The 14,824-nt window shown below is 37.8% G+C and overlaps 4 protein-coding genes across 7 annotated transcripts; 2 read left to right on the forward strand and 2 right to left on the reverse strand.

The window, feature by feature from the left end:
* Window positions 1–164: 164 nt before the first annotated feature.
* Window positions 165–1,234, reverse strand: LOC130495501 (cyclin-dependent protein kinase inhibitor SMR16). The gene is given in 5 exon segments (XM_056986906.1): window positions 165–678; window positions 681–755; window positions 758–868; window positions 871–993; window positions 1,198–1,234. Coding segments are annotated over 5 exon segments (375 nt in total). The 3' UTR covers window positions 165–649.
* A 256-nt stretch (window positions 1,235–1,490) lies between these two features.
* LOC130509429 (protein-tyrosine sulfotransferase) lies at window positions 1,491–5,462 on the forward strand. Of its 2 annotated transcripts, none has more exons than XM_057005367.1 (13): window positions 1,491–1,790; window positions 2,056–2,141; window positions 2,228–2,399; window positions 2,503–2,574; window positions 2,701–2,986; window positions 3,516–3,656; window positions 3,755–3,859; window positions 3,961–4,105; window positions 4,448–4,497; window positions 4,588–4,638; window positions 4,723–4,842; window positions 4,914–5,048; window positions 5,157–5,462. In XM_057005367.1, the coding sequence occupies exons 2-13, from the start codon at window positions 2,084–2,086 to the stop codon at window positions 5,313–5,315; spliced, it is 1,494 nt and encodes a 497-aa protein (XP_056861347.1). In that variant the 5' UTR covers window positions 1,491–1,790; window positions 2,056–2,083; the 3' UTR covers window positions 5,316–5,462. The 2 variants fall into 2 exon arrangements, with proteins under 2 accessions (XP_056861347.1, XP_056861349.1); XM_057005369.1 differs by having other exon boundaries at window positions 2,059–2,141.
* Window positions 5,463–6,959: 1,497 nt separating this feature from the next.
* Window positions 6,960–8,913, forward strand: LOC108862186 (GATA transcription factor 11). 3 transcript variants are annotated; one of them, XM_018636243.2, is made up of 3 exons: window positions 6,960–7,118; window positions 7,428–7,669; window positions 8,040–8,913. In XM_018636243.2, the coding sequence occupies exons 2-3, from the start codon at window positions 7,430–7,432 to the stop codon at window positions 8,679–8,681; spliced, it is 882 nt and encodes a 293-aa protein (XP_018491745.1). In that variant the 5' UTR covers window positions 6,960–7,118; window positions 7,428–7,429; the 3' UTR covers window positions 8,682–8,913. The 3 variants fall into 3 exon arrangements, with proteins under 3 accessions (XP_018491745.1, XP_056861354.1, XP_056861352.1); XM_057005374.1 differs by lacking the exon at window positions 6,960–7,118 and adding an exon at window positions 7,140–7,301 and having other exon boundaries at window positions 8,046–8,913; XM_057005372.1 differs by lacking the exon at window positions 6,960–7,118 and adding an exon at window positions 7,144–7,301.
* A 72-nt stretch (window positions 8,914–8,985) lies between these two features.
* On the reverse strand, window positions 8,986–14,509 carry LOC108862158 (uncharacterized). Its single transcript, XM_018636205.2, has 19 exons — window positions 14,141–14,509; window positions 13,875–13,978; window positions 13,635–13,724; window positions 13,470–13,545; window positions 13,288–13,362; window positions 13,087–13,140; window positions 12,700–12,759; window positions 12,499–12,615; window positions 12,250–12,344; window positions 11,943–12,151; window positions 11,468–11,565; window positions 11,264–11,367; window positions 11,022–11,184; window positions 10,734–10,856; window positions 10,492–10,574; window positions 10,212–10,344; window positions 10,091–10,120; window positions 9,905–9,975; window positions 8,986–9,776 (listed from the first exon to the last, which is right to left on the reverse strand). The coding sequence occupies exons 1-19, from the start codon at window positions 14,177–14,179 to the stop codon at window positions 9,101–9,103; spliced, it is 2,400 nt and encodes a 799-aa protein (XP_018491707.1). The 5' UTR covers window positions 14,180–14,509; the 3' UTR covers window positions 8,986–9,100.
* Between the last annotated feature and the right edge of the window lie 315 nt (window positions 14,510–14,824).

Consider the following 14,824-nt stretch of genomic DNA (forward strand, 5'->3'; position numbering starts at 1 on the left):
TTGCTGTTGCCAAAAAAAAAAGGATTACAGTTTGCTAGAAGCTAGATAATTTTTTTTTTTATTATTCTTATGAAAAATACTAAAGTACCAATGCAAGATACGTTGTAAAACCATTTTTTGTTTGAATAAATTTTTAAAAATGTATCATCACAAAGCTCCGGTGACTTGTGATAACAAACATCACATTTATTTATTGAAATAAAGTCGGCTCTTTTGCGTAATATACAGTGGGTTTGACCAAACAAGCAAGCAAATTTTGTGGATCCATGTTGCAAATTGCACACTAACAAGTAACAACAAACAAGCACAAACAAAACAATTCTATCGAGCCAGCAAATCAAGAAGCCTTTCAGCAAGAAAAAGAAGAAAAGCTGTCTAACATCGACGATGAGGGAGTAAACAAAGAAGGCTCAGAATGCCATATCTCTCATTCTCCTGGAAGGGCTCGAGCTTCTCGGTGAGCTTCCTTTGATCTCTTCTAACTTCCTCACCATGACATCAGCAACTCCAGTGGTGAGATATTTGCTGATTAGAAAGAGATACAATATATATATATATCTCTTAGTACACAATATATATTACAAGATCTTTGTGCAAAAATAACAAGACAACTCCAATGTTCGAAATCAATCAAAGTAAAAAAGCAATGTCAGAAGAGCTTTCTTCGATATCCTAGACGATGTTTCTCGATGACCTGGTAAGCTTCATGGGAGCTCCAGGGCAATATGCAGATAGCGGTGTTTCGGAACCAATCACCAGACGGAGAGCAAAATACTAAAAGAGGTTTTTAAGACAGACTCGATGATTTATTCATCGGAACAATTAGTAAGCGAATCAATCCTCATCTGGTAGTGGGCACAGAGTGGAATAATGCAATGAATCCACTGTCTCCACTGTGTAGAGGAGATATGGGTTCCACATATGTTGTTACTCCTTCAATGGAGTTTCCTAAAAACTCACATCGGATCTTTATTGTCCATATTGTTATAATATCTTAGACATAAACGGTAAAAGCATAGTCATACACATATAACAAACCAGACAAACCCACTACAAATGTTCTTTTCACTAGCTAGCCAAATAGTTTCTTCCATCACAATCTTTTGTGTAACTGCAGTTGAAATCTTTTTATCATATGCTTAAAGTGATCTTTGAATCGTCTATCTCTCTCCTTCATGACAAAGACAATACAAGTACGTATGATTCTAGCATGGTAGAGAAATACACGGACCATATTTTTTTCTTCGTTAACCCGTTATTTCAGATTCAAACGCATCGAAAGATTGTTGAAAGTCAATATCTAATGAATTTTTGGAATATCAACTGAAGATTTGTAGCATACTCTTAAAATTAGATATTTAATAAATTTAAATGTGTCAAACTTAATTGATTTCCTACCAATTAAATCTTTTAAGTACAAATAATGTATGAGAGGATAATTAGTTAATTAATTAATTAATTAAACAAATGATTTCTTTCACACTGAGTGAGTGCTCTCGCTCTTCACCTCCTCGGTGCGTGTTTCTTCCGTAAAGCTTACAATCTTTTTTCTTTTTAATTTGTTTTTCTGGGTGGGCGAGGAGGAGAAACCAAGAGAAAATCTCGTGACCCTGTTCTCTTGGGAGCGCACACACAAATCTCTCTCTCCGTTGCTTCCTCCCATCGATCGATGTAATACAACCCTCCCTTGTTTTGAGCTTCTCGTAGGGCCTAGTGGAATACAGAGTTTTGCCCCCTACGGCGATCGAGGAAGGGAGCACGAGATCTCGATTCCCCCTATACAATACCAAGTAGGCCTTTCTTTATTCAATTCCTTTGATTCTCTGGGTCCCCCCTTTTCTCTGCCTCTTCCCTCTTGTTCTCCTCCTCCAACATTCACTTCTGTTTCGTTTTATTACACGACACAAACTCTGTTCTGGGTTTTGTCTTTTTCCGAAATTGATTTTTTTCTCTTTCTCCTCAGTTCCCTAATCGTATCTCTTATATATATTTTGATTCGTTTCGTATAAAGCTTCGATTTTTTTATTATCTATATATATTTTGATTAATCATCAGTAGGATTCGGAATCGAGAGGCACGAACGATGCATATGAATCCTATCTCGAAGCTAGCTCTGGTGTGGTTTACACTTGTCGGCTCAGGTTTGTATTGGTGAACTTGATTTGATTCACTCTCTACTTCACAACACTCAGTTCCTCATTTGTCTCGACGTTCATTGTAATATCAGTTCTTGTCTCCTCTGCGGAGGAGCTTGAGTTTGGTCATTGCGAGAGAGTTGTGAAAAAGTGGGCAGAGACTTCTTCTCGTGAAGAAGATCCTAACAAAGACAAACGCTCGCTTAAGGATCTGCTCTTCTTTCTCCATGTTCCTCGAACTGGTGGCAGGACTTATTTCCACTGGTGAATCTCTCTCTCTCTCTCTCTCTTACCAAAAGTGTTTATTTATTTATTGAGTTAATTTGAAAAATAATTTGTTTAATTTTGTTCTTCCTGCTTGTTGAAGTTTCTTGAGGAAGTTGTATGATAACGCTGAGGAATGTCCTCGTTCTTACGACAAGCTCCATTTCGATCCTAGGTTATCTTCCTAATCCTATGGATTGCTAAGTTAACTTTTGAATAACTTAGCAGAGACATGAGATCAGTAGATAGTTTGAAACATTTTCCTTCGTTTGGCTCATCATCCCTCTGTAAAACTTTATAGGAAGCAAAAGTGCAAGTTGTTGGCAACGCATGATGATTATAGTTTAATGTCTAAGCTTCCGAGGGAGAGAACCTCGGTGATGACAATAGTCCGGGACCCCGTTGCGCGTGTCCTGAGCACTTATGAGTTTTCGGTAGAGGTGGCAGCTAGGTTCTTGGTGCATCCCAATTTGACTTCTGCGACGAAGATGTCTGGCCGCATCCGCAAGAATAATGTGATAAGCACGCTTGACATATGGCCGTGGAAGTACCTTGTTCCATGGATGAGGGAAGACCTGTTTGCTCGGGTATGTCACACCAATCACATTCATCTTGTTTTTGTTGCATTTAGCCCTGCTTGTTCGGTTATTCGGTTCATTTGGTTAGTTCGGTTTGTTCGGTTAGTTCAGTCCAATATAAATTTTACCGAACTAACCCGAAATAAAATTTGGTTTGGTATTCATTTACTTCGGTTTTTGAAAATCTTACAAAAGTTTTTTATTTTGGTTATTTTTGGTTTAGATCTGTTAAAATTTCGAATAAATTTGGCTTATTTTGGTTAAATTCAGTTAGTTTGGTTAGTTCGGTTCGGGTTTTTGGTACAGTTTGGGTATTTTTTTTTATTTTTGAAAAAGAAAACCGAAGTAACCGACGAAAACCGAAGTTTTTAGAAAACCTACCGAATCGAACCGTACGTCTAACCGGTTCAGCGGGTTCGGTTCAAAATACCAGGCCTAGGCGCATACATAGACGTCTTTTTAAGCTCGTATATGATAAGAACAACACACAAAACTATCCACTGAAGCTTGTTACTCACTCATGTTTGGTCTTTATCAGAGAGATGCACGAAAACTCAAGGGAGTAGTTATTATTGAGGACGACAACCCTTACGACATGGACGAGATGCTTATGCCACTGCACAAGTATCTCGACACCCCTACTGCTCATGACATTATCCACAACGGAGCAACGTTTCAGGTACTTTTTTTTTTCATGTTTCTTTGTCTTTTTGATTTTTTTTTCAAAGTAAACTGATTTAGAGAATCTCCAGAGCATTTTCATTTCATTTTTCACAGATTGCAGGATTGACAAACAATTCACGTTTATCAGAAGCCCACGAGGTTCGGCATTGTGTGCAGAAGTACAGAAACCTCGGTGAGCCTGTTCTCCAAGTCGCCAAGGTTGGTTAGCTATAGCTACACTTGTTTTGTTCTTCTCTCATCATACTGAACTGTATTTTGGTAGTAGATGATTCTATAAGTTTTTTTTTTTGATATTGCAGAGAAGGTTAGACAGCATGTTGTATGTTGGACTGACAGAAGAGCACAGGGAATCTGCATCGCTTTTTGCCAATGTAGTGGGTTCTCAGGTGCTTTCTCAATTGGGTGCGTCAAATGCAACTGCAAAAACCGAAACTACTAAACAAGGTTGGTGTAAGTTTCTCCATCTTTCAAATTTTTCTTTATGGAGGACAAACCTAGCAACTTAGGGCATCGGCATTGGTGAGTCTCTCACGAATTATATCAATTTTTAATAGGTAGGTAAGTCTCTCAGAAAAGCTTGGCAAAGTCTCTCATTTGAGGGACGCGTCTCTCAGCCTTTTCTGTCAGACTTTCTAATTAAATATTAATATAATTGGTGAGAGATTCATGATGAGAAACTCACCAATGCGGGTGACCTTTAGAGTCAAGGATAATGATATTGAGAGTTCCTTTTGGATACAACAATAATCGTAAAAATTCTCAAACCTTATTTTCTTGATGCTCCAGAAGCAAGTGTTACAGTTTCAGAATCTGGATCAGATAAGAGTGAAACCCAGGTGAATTCATGCACCTCAATGTAATAAAGGTTTTAATTCTCGGCTGTAAAAACTGTGATTTTGTTACTGAAAGTGACTAATAACTTGCAGAATGGTACATCTGAAGTTGCATCTAATAAGATAGAAGCTAAGAGTGGAAATGTAAGTAACTTTCCTTTTCTAGGCTTTATGATCAATGCGTGAAATGGTGTTGATTTTTATCTCTGTTGTATATATACAATTTAGATGACGGTAAAAACCTTAATGGAAGTCTATGAGGGATGCATTACTCATCTAAGAAAGTCCCAAGGAACCAGACGTGTCAACTCCTTGAAGAGAATCTCGCCAGCTAATTTTACCAGAGGGGTAAAAAATAAATGTTAAATGAGAGAAGCCCTGAGTAATCTATAATCTTTTTTGATGAATGCATTTTGCAGACGCGTTCAAGAGTTCCTAACGAGGTCATTCAGCAGATCAAATCGCTTAACAATCTAGATGTGGAGCTTTACAAGTATGCTAAAGAGATCTTTGTCAAAGAGCATGAACTAGTGTCGAATAAAATGGTTTCAACTGTGAGTCCCCTCTTTTGCTTTTGATCCAAAAGATTCACATCTTGCAATGGAACTGGCTCAGAGTTTCTCTCATTCAAAATGTTGTTGTTGTTGTTGTTGAATGTGCAGTCGAAGGGGAGCATTGTTGATCTGCAGAACGTATTTGGAGAAATGGAGGGTGAGAAGCTGTGGAAGTTGGTATCAGTGGCATTGATGCTGTTACTGCTCTTCCTCTTGTTTCTATTTGTAAACGCTAGAAGGAGAAGAACCTCTAAAGTTAAGATTTGATCATTCTCACTTTCTTTTGGGCCAAATTCAGCAATTAGGAGAAGTTTCTGGGTCTAATTGTAATATTTATTTTTTCTTTTCCTGGAAAAGAAAAAGTTTTGGGTGTTTGCCTTACAGGTGAAAAATGAAAAAATTAGAAGCAAAGCCCACATCTTCTTTTCTTTTAAAAAGGCTAATAATATAACAAAAGTCAAAAGTAAGTGCTGTTTGTTTTAAAACCTTCTTTTACACTTTTTTTTTGTAAACTTCAAGGAATATTTGAGTTTGATCTACGCAAAGAGTTGGGATGATAACCTATGATGAAATTATATGGCTATTTATAACCTGAACTCTTAATTTAACATAAAATCTCTATGGTTTTATATGATAAAATGATCCTTTCAAAATTTATTAGACTAGGATTTATAGACAAGCAACCAATTTTAATTAAAAAGTTCATTGGATTTCTTATATGGGAAAGTACTAACTAGTTTGAATTTGACTGTACTCTTTTTCACGCAATTGACTGTACTATTTACTAGTTACTACTATAATTTACTGCCATCATAGAAAAAATACAAAATAGAAAAATGAATCAGTTTGTATAAACAGATGTAGAAAATATACACATCACAACATGAATTTTTTTTTATCCACGATGCAGAGTGACACACCATGCGGAAACTTAGGATTCAAAAGATAATACTGAAAGATAAAAATATGAGTGTTAAAAAAAAATCATGATACTTAGTTCTAATAACTGTCTTGGTTTTAGACATCAGTGTCAACACAATATGATACATATTTATTGGAATGATATGATTTAAAAGAATAATTGATAGGAAGAACACATCATGTGGAAGATGGGAAGCAAAAGAGTTAGGCAGGGGACCCACTTTCCCATAATAATTGTTAAAAATTTCGGTTCTCGACTCGTAATCGTCGGTGATCTCTCCATTTCACTTTGACCATATCTTACACTATATGCTAAAGTTTTAATAATGTAATTATTAATCCTTCCTCTGACTTGTTGGTTTGCTTAACATCATTTAGCCACTAACCAAACAGAAAAATAATAATAGATCTGATCTATGAACGAACCATCATCATATCGTTGTTCAAGGTTTTTATCACCTGGTTTTGCATGTGCTTCTCTATGACATTTTCGTGTTTCCTTCTAAACTATTATTCCCACTCAAATTATTTTCTTCTGTATATATATCTTCACTATTACCTTCTTCTTTTTTTGTCAAAACATATTGATTTTACACGTTATATTCCTCATTCATTCAGATCAGACGTTGACTGCTATTTTTTTAATTTTATTACCTTATATACGAATGAAAAGATATTTATGTGCTGTAGAAGAGGTTACATTTGTACCAGAACTTGTTGAACTGAATTTATTCAGTTAAGTATGCGTACGGTTAATGTATTTATTAATTCGGTAATGAAAAAAAAAACAGTATTCAGTGAGTTAACCAAAGGTGTGTAAAGTAGAGACGCGTATTTTCTTTGACTCCCAGGAAACAAAAAAAAATCAATTACGGATTTTCTTTAAAGTTAAGAAATGTCGAGATGAATAGCAGTTTCCATATTTTTACGTTTTTTTTTAATTATTCCTATAATAATAATATCTTTAAATAAATAAATAAAAACTCCCATATCAACCTTCTTCTCCCTCTCTCACACTCTGTTTATCATCCATCATTCATTCATTTGGCTTTTTATTTTATTTTTATATCTCCCAAAATTGTGAAACTGCAAATCGTACTACTCCTCCTTCTCTCTTTCTCTCTGTGTAGTCCATACTATATCGAAAAGGTTCGTACGTCTCTCTTTCTCTCTTCCGTGAAAAGAGATTTCTCCTTGTGTTTATATTTTGTTCTATGTTTTTTCCAAAAAATGGTAAATTTCTTCGTCCGTTTTGCTTTGTTTGGTGTGAGAAAATGCGACCGACACTTGTCTCTGCGGTTTTTATAAACTCAGTGATGAGAAGAAATAACTGTAATTAATTATCATTCTTGGCTACCTTTTATTTGTTGTTTTAAGGCCTATATCATATCAAAGAGTGACATAAAACCTGTTTTTACATTTCTCGGTATAACCTTTTGTTTTTTTTCTGTATGTTAGTTATGAACTGGTTACCTGAGGAGGAGTTAAAAGGTCTCTCAGACAATTTCTTCGATGATTTCATCGACCATATTGATTTTCCGCTAGAAGACATCGATACCACCAATGGCGAGGGAGGTGATTGGGACGCTCAGTTTAAAGAACTCGAGCCTCCTCCCATGGATATGTTTACTAGTTTCCCCTCTGAGTTCAACTCTTGTGCTGCCATTAAGGCCGGGACTCAGAAGGCCTTGCCTGTTTTGGTGAGTTGTTCTTCGTTGTTCTCGATAAAGTTAGTCGCTTGTTTACGCTACTTGTGACATAATCTAAACAAATAACAAGGAATATGCATGTCACGTGATAGATTAGGTGGGTTGTGCGTTTCATTCAAGCTGATATTATGTAACGTATATATATATATATATTCATTTTTTTTTAATATATATATATTCATTCAAGCTGATATTATGTAACGTATATATATATATATATTGCTTCTTTCGATGATACCTTTTTTTTTTACCGCTTAGGTTAGAAAAGCGAGTCACGTATAGAGATTTTTTTTTCGAGTAATAGTCAAATCTTTATTAAAGTGTATAATGGTAATTGTCTAATATTCTTTCATGGTTGCAGAAACAGTCCGGTTCATCTGCAGCCTTGTCTGGCATAAATAGCACTGTCCAGCAATCTTCATCATCACATCCTGAGGTCAAAGTCTCTAAGCTGTTTCAGTCTTCAAGCCCAGTGTCAGTTCTTGAGAGCAGCGACGGTTCTTTCTCGCCACAGAACTCCACATCTCAGAGATTGTCTTTTCCTGTTAAAGGCGTGAGAAGCAAGCGCAGACGCCCCACTACACTGAGACTTGGATACATTTACCCTTTTGAGCCTGAGAAGTTAATCCCCCCGGGGGAATCAGAGTCCGAGACTTACTATTCTTCTTCTGAGCAGCATGCCAAGAAGAAACGCAAGATATCCCCGAGCAGCAGCTACTCATCAGCGTCATCGAGTTCTGAGGGATTAAACTCTGATGGGATAGTTTGGAAATGCACTCACTGTGAGACAACCAAGACTCCTCAGTGGAGGGAAGGGCCCAATGGGCCAAAGACCCTCTGCAACGCGTGCGGGGTCAGGTTCAGATCAGGCCGTTTAGTTCCTGAGTATAGACCAGCGTCAAGCCCGACCTTCATCCCATCTGTGCATTCTAACTCACACAGGAAGATCATAGAGATGAGGAGGAAGGAAGGTGATCAGTTTGATGACACACCAGCATGGTGATATCCGGAGCGTAAAGATAGAGAACAGAGGGAAGTTTTGAGTTGGTCTCTGAAAGTTGATGATCCGCAGATATGGGAACTCACTCTCTGCAGGAGGAGAATAGTATACAAGTAGAGTGTTGTTAGTGACTGTTTTTTTTAAAGAAATATCTAATGAAGAGAGTTTAGAGGTGTATTATTGTTACATAGTATTTGTTTTATTATGTGTCTCTATCATATTATGCTCCGTTCCATTTTGCAAGCAGTATGTTTGCAGAGACATATTTGACTTGCAGAGACATATTTGGCTTGCAGAGACATCAGAGGAACATAAGGAATGAGTCTCTAAAACCAAATCTCAACTAAAAAAACAAAGTTTTCTTACACAAACACTCTCATACAAAATCATAATGTACAACAAGATAATATTCTATTTTCTTGTCACTCCAAAACTCCGACTTGTTGATCCACTTTCCAGAAATTGTTATCGTTGAACTCCTTCACTCCCGAACTTTGCTCCTCAACCGTCTCCATCTTCCTCTTCATGGCTCCAGCTTCCCCTACTGTCCCTTCTTTCATCGCTTGCTCCATGGCTTTTTCTGTCCCTTCTGCTTCCACTCCCACAAACTCCACATCCTTCTCGAACAACGATCTTCCTGTTGGGGACGAAGACCCGTTTGGTATCACAGGTTCCGTTTTTCCCTCAGGCACTGGTATGTCGAGGTTCATCATGTTTTTGCTGTCATCATCGTCATCATCATCAAGGAATGGGTTCAGACCAGTGCCACTACTCCCTTGCATATCGGATGATGGTTCGCTCCACCCAACCCATTCGGGTGGCTGCTCTGCAAAAGCTTCTTCGGTTTTCTCCGGCGTGTTGAAGTCGAAGAACCCCATTTGGAAGTTGGTTTCAGCTGCGCTATCCTTTGGATTCCTGGTTAGATCATCGTCTTCTTCCCCAACGACCACCTCGTCGTCGTCACTGCTGCTGCTAGTGTTGGCATTGAAGGCTCTGTTCAATTCCTCGTCCTGTAACGTATTGGAACCTGCTGTGTCAGAGGGCGTGCTCCCGAATCTGTTGTCTTGGAATGTGAACCAATCTGAATTTGTAAACAAGCTGCGGCAAAGTAATGAGAAAGATTCAAGTCATTGTTCTACCAGCAAAGTGTAAAAAACCTGGGTTAAATTAAAGCAAGGATACGAGGACACCAGTATATGCAGAGAAAAAGAAAAGAATAAACTCACCTTCCTTGGTCATCTCCGAGTCTTAAGGATGAGATTACTACTTCAGCTGATTCATCGTCGAAGTACACATCCTGCGTATAATGAACAAATACCAATTTTCAAAAGAATGTTATTGAGGTACATCCCTGTATGTATCATGGTGTGATAAAAGAACAAAAGGAGGAAGAGGAAGTGTGCAAGACTTACATCATCATCTCTGTCGAGAGCATTGTGGTCCTGACCAGAGGAGATAAGAAGAAGATAAATTTAGTACCAGTTAAATCGTTCGCAATTGAGGGAAAAAATGGGCACTAGGATGGGAAGATACCTCTTCATTGTCATCGTTTCCATACATTTTATACGTAAATGCTTGGCTCAAATTATTGGCCAGAGCAGCAACATCGTAATCCTTGTCTTCCTCATCGCTATCTCTTGTCATATCTTGTACTGTCGTTGGGCGCCTACATTTAAAAGTGTTTTAGGAATATTTATTAACCAAGAGTGAATATAAAATTCAAACCGGACAAGCTAATTAATATTCATATGTAGCTGTGACTGATCATGATGGCGGTTATTATATGATTAGTGAGTAAAGGTAATGGACGTACCCGCATCCCCATCTGTAGACATTCTCAACAGTATTACGCTCCTGTAGAACACTACCTTGCCACTCATTCCATTCGCTGTTTTCCTAAAGATTTGAGAATGAACAAAGCCATGTCAGCAAGCATTAAACGTGCGCTGAGAATGCGAGGACACCTCATCGCAAGACTCGACTAATGGTTTATATTCCGTGTAAACTGACAAAAAAAAGCGGCAGAACTACACACACAGCAAGAGATTGAACAACCTGAAGGTATGCCTTTAGGTGGTCATTGCTGTTACTCAACTGACCAATTTTATTTGATATTCTTGTGATGTGTCCAATATATCCGACTCGAGGGGGTTTCTTCCCAGTGGCTGCTGCAGTAGGCTACCTCACACAAAAGAAAAAGAAAATGGCAAAGGGTACTTGGTTAGGTAAATGAACTTTGGAGCAGTGAACCAATGGCTCTAACTTGGAGCTGCCTTAACATGACACTACGTCATATACCAAAGATCAAATTTAAAACTTTGTGAACATAGCAAATGGTAATACCTGGCTATCACCTGAGAGATCCGAGTCCCTGTCTGAAGCGAGGAATTTTCCAATCATATTGCATTCTCGAAGAATATGGTTAACCATCAAATCGCTCTTGTTTTCCAGACAAGAAAGTATTATAGTCTCAACTTGATGATGCAGCGCGTTATTGTATGGGTACCTTCATATGTTACAAGTGCTTGATTATTTAAGATATAGTAACACTGAGATCAAGAGTTTGAAGTTTAGCAAATGCTTACTCAAAAAACAGATCAAGGGTTCTTTTAATTATTCCTGAACTAACTAACTCCTTCTGTGCAGCTTCACTTCCAGTTCTCAACAAAACTGCAATGAACTCCACAATCTGAAAGAGAAAAGAGGGATACCGAGTCTAATTAAGCATAGAGACTTTATATATTAAAAAGCAATGTTGCTGTCGTAGAACTACAAGTTTTGGATCAGACCTTTAGACGATGCTTTCCAAGAGGAGGCCTCAGTTCACCATATGTTGTAGGCAATACTGTGCTGTCAGATGCTACATTGAGAAGCATAAGCAAGTCGCCTGCAGAAAAAAAAGATATATTGATCATATAAGGCCATTGAATACGTAAACCCCGACTTGGAATATTTGTATGAAACACTATCCTACATATACAAAAAGTTCTACGAAAGTATTTCAAAACTTTATGGAATTGATGTGAAACCAGTTTCCTTTTAATCAATACAAACCAAAACAGAACAGACACCATAGCGAGCAGAGAAAATCAAACATGACATGCAAATAGATCTTAAATCCTCGCAAATTGGAAGATATATCACAGAAGAAAAGGGTTGACTACTGGTTATTTGCAATATTAGATTATGTGCATCCAATCCCAAAAGGGGGAAAGTAATAATCTCCTGAGACGTGAAGATGTTACATCATATGTTCCAACTTACTGAGTTTAGGCAGCATGGCACCAATAGTCTCCTGAGACGCTGGGACAGGAGACTCGAACATATGTTGACCGCTATAAGAATTGAACATAGACGATGACGCAGCTGATTTTCTCGGATCCAACAGAGAGGTGCATACTGAAAGCGAATGAACTAGACCCGTTTTTGAGTGTGAGTCTTCAAAAGCATGACCAAATATCCTAGCAACGAAGCTGCATAAACAGGGAAAAAGTTGTGCTGCCACGTCAAATACTTCTGTATCAATATAATGAAGCAATATGAATCAATAACGGAATAAAAGATTACAAACCCAGGGCTAGAGAGTTGTGTAGCTAAAGCTGATGGTGCATTCCGAGAAATTGCACATAATGTTTCTGCAGCATTTGCCTGAACCTCCGGAGGACTCTGATTCAAGTTGGAAAAGATTGCAATAAACTACAAATATCAGATCAGAGTGAAGAAGATGATAAAATAAACTAGGAAAGCCAGATCAGATATCCTAGATTTATCAAACAGAATCACGAGCCTCTTGTAAATATAGAAAAGCTTCACCACTTACAGATGGTTTAAGTTTGTCCACGATCATTTCAAGTAAATTGCTATCTGCGAGCCATTGCATCACATCCAGAAAGTTGGGATAGACTTGATCATCCGCCCCGACCAAGCGAACCAAAACCTAGACATAGTCACATAAATATTATTGCAAAAATGATCTCTGAAGCTAAACCAACTTGCACTGCGTCTAAGACAAACCAATTACCTCCATGATGGATGTTATTCCAATCAAATCAACCAACTGGCAGAAAACATTTTGATGCCCCTGTGATCATCAAAAGTAACTTTAGAACTGTAGCCAGTGTAGGTACCTCAACACAAAACAAACATAAACAGTTGAACTAATTTTGCTGTCACAAAAAAAATAATTGCCAGCAATTCAATTGAGATCTATCTGTCAAGACTACAATGGAATATTTTTAAAGTTATATTGTCCAAATTTTCAGCCAACTATAGTTCAATCATATTGACCCAGGCTTGATGCAAATGTATATACTTCTACAGCTACATAAAAATCTAGTCATAAACGTCATGCAAAAGAGGGAAAAGAAAATAACATTTACCATCAATTTAACCAAATGTCAATACTTACTTTCACATAATTCATAAGCGCTGCGCTCTTTCTGACCATAAGGCAAATGACAACCTACACCAAACAGAGACAAGTAAGGTGCTGCACATCACGGAGTCTCCAAATAATTGAAGCCACAAAATATATGAATATTAAAAAAGAACTACCGGAAGTTGGCTAAATTCGCAAACTTATTGGTATTATAAGAGAGAGAGAGAGTACCTTGCTGAAATAGCCCGCAGGCAATGCACTATGAGGACGATTTGGTTCCAGAAAAGAAAAAAGCAAGTCCATCAGCTGCAAGAAAATTAAGCCAACAAATGAGATCTAGGGTAAGTAGGTAACAATAAAACACATTACAGATGACAAAACAAATGAAATGTATGAATGAAAAAAGGAAATACCTCTTGGTCCTCCACCAAAGTTTTTAGAATAACATCAATTTCACATGTAAATATTTCGCAGGAGATGAATGGAAACCTAAGAGAAGAAGAAACTATAATTAGCTACGAGAGAGAGAGAGAGAGAGTATGAACTCCAGCTAGAAACAAGGAAGCAGCAAATATTACTTGAAAGAACGTTTACTATCAGCAGCATCATTTGGAGGTTCTTCAACAATGTAACGTAATAACTGCTCCACCTGAGCTTTATCCCTTAGACTGCAAAAACATTAATACCCCCCCCCCACAATCAAACATTACTGCAACAGACACTGGATTCCCACAACTTTTAGCATAGGGTTGGTTTATCTGATTTCTATGAAACAATAAATTAAAAATGATAAAAAAACAAACAAACAAAAAACGTACAAATTAATGAGGCGGCTATTCAAAGCCTTGCATTCTTGGATAATCTCTTCCTCGTCGAGAAGCTCTTCCAAAGCGAAATTCTCTTTGTCTAGTATCGTCTCCACCTAATGCTCGTAAACAATGAAGTCAATGATACTAACTAAGCAAATCCAATTTCAGATAATATGAGCAAACCGTTCAAAGTAACGAGCGACTGAGAGAATAAACAAAATAGAAAAAGTCAATTTCAAGGGAAAAGCCACCGGGGAAAATCTCTGTTAACTCACCGGAGAAGATGCAGAGAGAGACGTGAGCTTCCAGAACATGGCTCTGCGAGTGAGTGAGGAGTGGAGTGGGGGTGGAGCTGAAAAGCTTCGCCGTAGCTGAACAAAGGAGGAGGAGGAGAGCTTGGCTAGATCCGTGCCTAGAACACTCCTAGCAAGTGAATCTAGGTAACCGCTTCTTCCGGTAGACGAGCAGTGGTTTTGTTTGGTTTAGCTGAAAAGCCCTAACCGATTCAATCAAACAGCACAAGATTGAGATCCCGATGGAGAGTCCAGTCTCGAGAGCGATGGATGGTTTGGAGATCCAAGTTTTGAAACCTTTTTTTTGCATAAAACAAGGGGAAAGGTGAAAAACGGGGAAACTTTGTTATTCGGCGTATTAATAATTTGTTTCTGTAATCTTTGTTTTTGTCATATAAAAGGAACTTGAGTGTATGCGCTAATAAATAAATTAATTATCTAATTGCGATTTCATAAATTCGTTTATGAGTGTGGTGGTGGTAGTCACGGTGGTAATGTATAAGTTCTATCGTTATGGATCATGTCATCTTTATAATGTAATGTATGTTTCACCCCGCACTATAAAGCTCTTTTTTGGGATACATTCACATGGTGACATGATCCATAGCGATACTATTCAACGGTGCGGTTTCTCACAACGCATTACACGGAACAAGTTGAGTCATC

Source organism: Raphanus sativus, chromosome 1 (assembly GCF_000801105.2).
Source record: "Raphanus sativus cultivar WK10039 chromosome 1, ASM80110v3, whole genome shotgun sequence".
NCBI classification, from domain to species: Eukaryota; Viridiplantae; Streptophyta; class Magnoliopsida; order Brassicales; family Brassicaceae; genus Raphanus; species Raphanus sativus.